General features: G+C 59.5%; 1 protein-coding gene across 1 annotated transcript in view; it reads left to right on the forward strand.

Moving 5' to 3' along the window:
* The window catches only part of LOC104386960 (retinal guanylyl cyclase 1-like), a gene marked incomplete at its 3' end in the record, with an annotated part of 14,019 nt that overhangs the window by 10,207 nt on the left and 957 nt on the right, over positions 1–2,855 (forward strand). The window contains exons 11-13 of the mRNA XM_009995641.1: positions 131–279; positions 955–1,118; positions 2,227–2,419. Of these exons, the coding sequence (XP_009993943.1) occupies positions 131–279; positions 955–1,118; positions 2,227–2,419 (506 nt within the window). The remainder of the gene's footprint in view (positions 1–130; positions 280–954; positions 1,119–2,226; positions 2,420–2,855) is intronic.

Consider the following 2,855-nt stretch of genomic DNA (forward strand, 5'->3'; position numbering starts at 1 on the left):
CCCCAAACCTCTCCAGAACACACCTAGTATCTCCAGAACCCCCTCAATCACCCCCAGGACCCCACAAAACACCTCCAGCCCCCCCCTCCCCAACTCCCCCACCCCCCTTTGGTGACATGGGTGTCCCCAGAGATCATCGAGAAGGTGACCAAGCCCCCCCCCCTGTGCCGCCCGGCGGTCTCGGCCGACCAGGCCCCCCTGGAGTGCATCCACCTGATGAAGCAGTGCTGGAGCGAGCAGCCCGAGAAGAGACCCACCATCGACCAGGTCTTCGACCAGGTGGGACCAGTATGACCAGTATGGGGTGCTACAAGACAAGTATGGGGTGGTGCAGGACCAGTATGGGGTGGTATGACCAGTATGGGGTGGTACGGGACCAGCAGGGGGTGGTACGGGACCAGTATGGGGTCATACAGGACCAGTATGGAGAGATACAGGAGGTGGGTGGTGGGACCTGGGTGGTGGGATGAGGGTTATGGGGTGTGGTGGAACCAGTATGGGGTGGTGTGAGACCAGTATGGGGTGGTGGGATGGGTCTCTATGGGTCAATAGGGTCAATAGGGGTCAATAGGGTCTCTATGGGATACTATGGGTCTCTATGGGTCAACATGGATCGCTATGGGTCTGTGTGGGTCTCTGTGGGTCAGTATGGGTCAATAAGGATCTCTATGGGTCCCTATGGGTCTTTGTGTGTCCTTATGGGTCAATATGGGTCTCTATGGGTCAATCTACAGGTCACTATGAGTCCCTATGGGTCTCTGTGTGTCCCTGTGGGTCAATATGGGTCTCTGTGGGTCCCTATGGGTCAATCTATGGGTCGATATGGGTCTGTGTGTGTCCCTATGGGTCAATATGAGTCCCTATGCGTCTCTGTGGGTCGCTATGGGTCAATCTATGGGTCAATCTGTGGGTCAATCTGTGGGTCGCTATGGGTCAATGTGGGTCTCCGGGCAGTTCAAGGGCATCAACAAGGGCCGCAGGACCAACATCATCGACTCGATGCTGCGGATGCTGGAACAATATTCCAGCAACCTGGAGGACCTGATCCGGGAGCGCACCGAGGAGCTGGAGATCGAGAAGCAGAAGACAGACAAGCTCCTCACCCAGATGCTGCCCCCGTGGGTCTCCACCCCCCACCCATAGGTTCCATCACCCCATAGATCCCATCACCCCATAGATAGATCTCAGGTCCCTGGAGGAACCATGGCTGAAGGGTTGGGTGGTGCCACCAACCTCTTCTGGTTTCCATGGTGACCACTGAGAGTTGATCATGACCCATCACCTCATGGATCCCATCACCCCACAGATCCCATCAACCCACAGATCCCATCACCCCATAACTCCCAGCACCCCATAACTCCCAGCACCCCATCGATCCCACCCCAGGTCCCTGGAGGAACCACGGCTGAAGCTTTGGGTGGTGCCACCAACCTCCTCTGGGTTCCATGGGGCTGGTGGTGGCCACTGGATGTTGACCATGACCCATCACCCCATAGATCCCAGCACCCCACAGATCCCATCACCCCATAGATCCCATCACCCCATAACTCCCAGCACCCCATAGATCCCACCATAGATCTCAGGTCCCTGGAGGAACCATGGCTGAAGGGTTGGGTGGTGCCACCAACCTTCTCTGGTTTCCATGGTGACCACTGAGAGTTGATCATGACCCATCACCTCATGGATCCCATCACCCCACAGATCCCATCAACCCACAGATCCCATCACCCCATAACTCCCAGCACCCCATAACTCCCAGCACCCCATAACTCCCAGCACCCCATCGATCCCACCCAGGTCCCTGGAGGAACCACGGCTGAAGCTTTGGGTGGTGCCACCAACCTCCTCTGGGTTCCATGGGGCTGGTGGTGGCCACTGGATGTTGACCATGACCCATCACCCCATAGATCCCAGCACCCCACAGATCCCATCACCCCATAGATCCCATCACCCCATAACTCCCAGCACCCCATAGATCCCACCCAGGTCCCTGGAGGAACCACAGTTGAAGCTTTGGTTGGTGCCACCAACCTCCTCTGGGTTCCGTGGGGCAGGAGGTGGCCACTGGGGGGGCAGGTTGAGGTTGCCCAAGGGTCCATCGAAGACCCACACGTTGGTTTCCATTGGGGTGAAGAAGGATCTGGAGACCTTGAAGGCCCCAGAAGCCCTAGGAGGGTGGGGGGGACACGGGTGGTCCCCGCTTGAGCCCGGGTGTCCCACCCCCAGGTCGGTGGCCGAGGCTCTGAAGATGGGGACCCCGGTGGAGCCCGAGTACTTCGAGGAGGTGACCCTCTACTTCAGTGACATCGTGGGCTTCACCACCATCTCGGCCATGAGCGAGCCCATCGAGGTGGTGGATCTTCTCAACGACCTCTACACCCTCTTCGACGCCATCATCGGCTCGCACGACGTCTACAAGGTGCCCGGGGCCACCTCGGGCAGTGGGGGGACCTCCCGGGGGTCTCAGCTCCAACCCGGGGGGGTTGGGGGTCCCTGGGGTCACATCTATCAGGGGGTGGGGCCACCTTGTACCTGAGGTGGCTTTGGTTGTCTTTGTCTGCTGATGTGGGGATGGGGCCACCACGAGAAGACCGCCAAGGTCCTTAGGGATGGCTCTGAGGTGGCCATGGCTCTGGTGGCCACCATCCCGTTGCTTTCCCCACCCCTCCCTTCCAACAGCAGGACAGGCCCACCAACCAAACCCATCTCCATCTCCCCAACCACTTCAAGCCCCCCCACCAGACCCCCACCCTCGCTGGCCACCACCCAACCTGCTCCCACCACCTTCTCCTTGCCCCGCAGCCCACCCACCCAACCTGGGAGAGGGGAGGGGGGAGAAGGTGGTTGGCCTGGGG

This window comes from Chaetura pelagica, unplaced genomic scaffold (genome assembly GCF_000747805.2).
Source record: "Chaetura pelagica isolate M959 unplaced genomic scaffold, ChaPel_1.0 scaffold824, whole genome shotgun sequence".
Classification (NCBI taxonomy): domain Eukaryota; kingdom Metazoa; phylum Chordata; class Aves; order Apodiformes; family Apodidae; genus Chaetura; species Chaetura pelagica.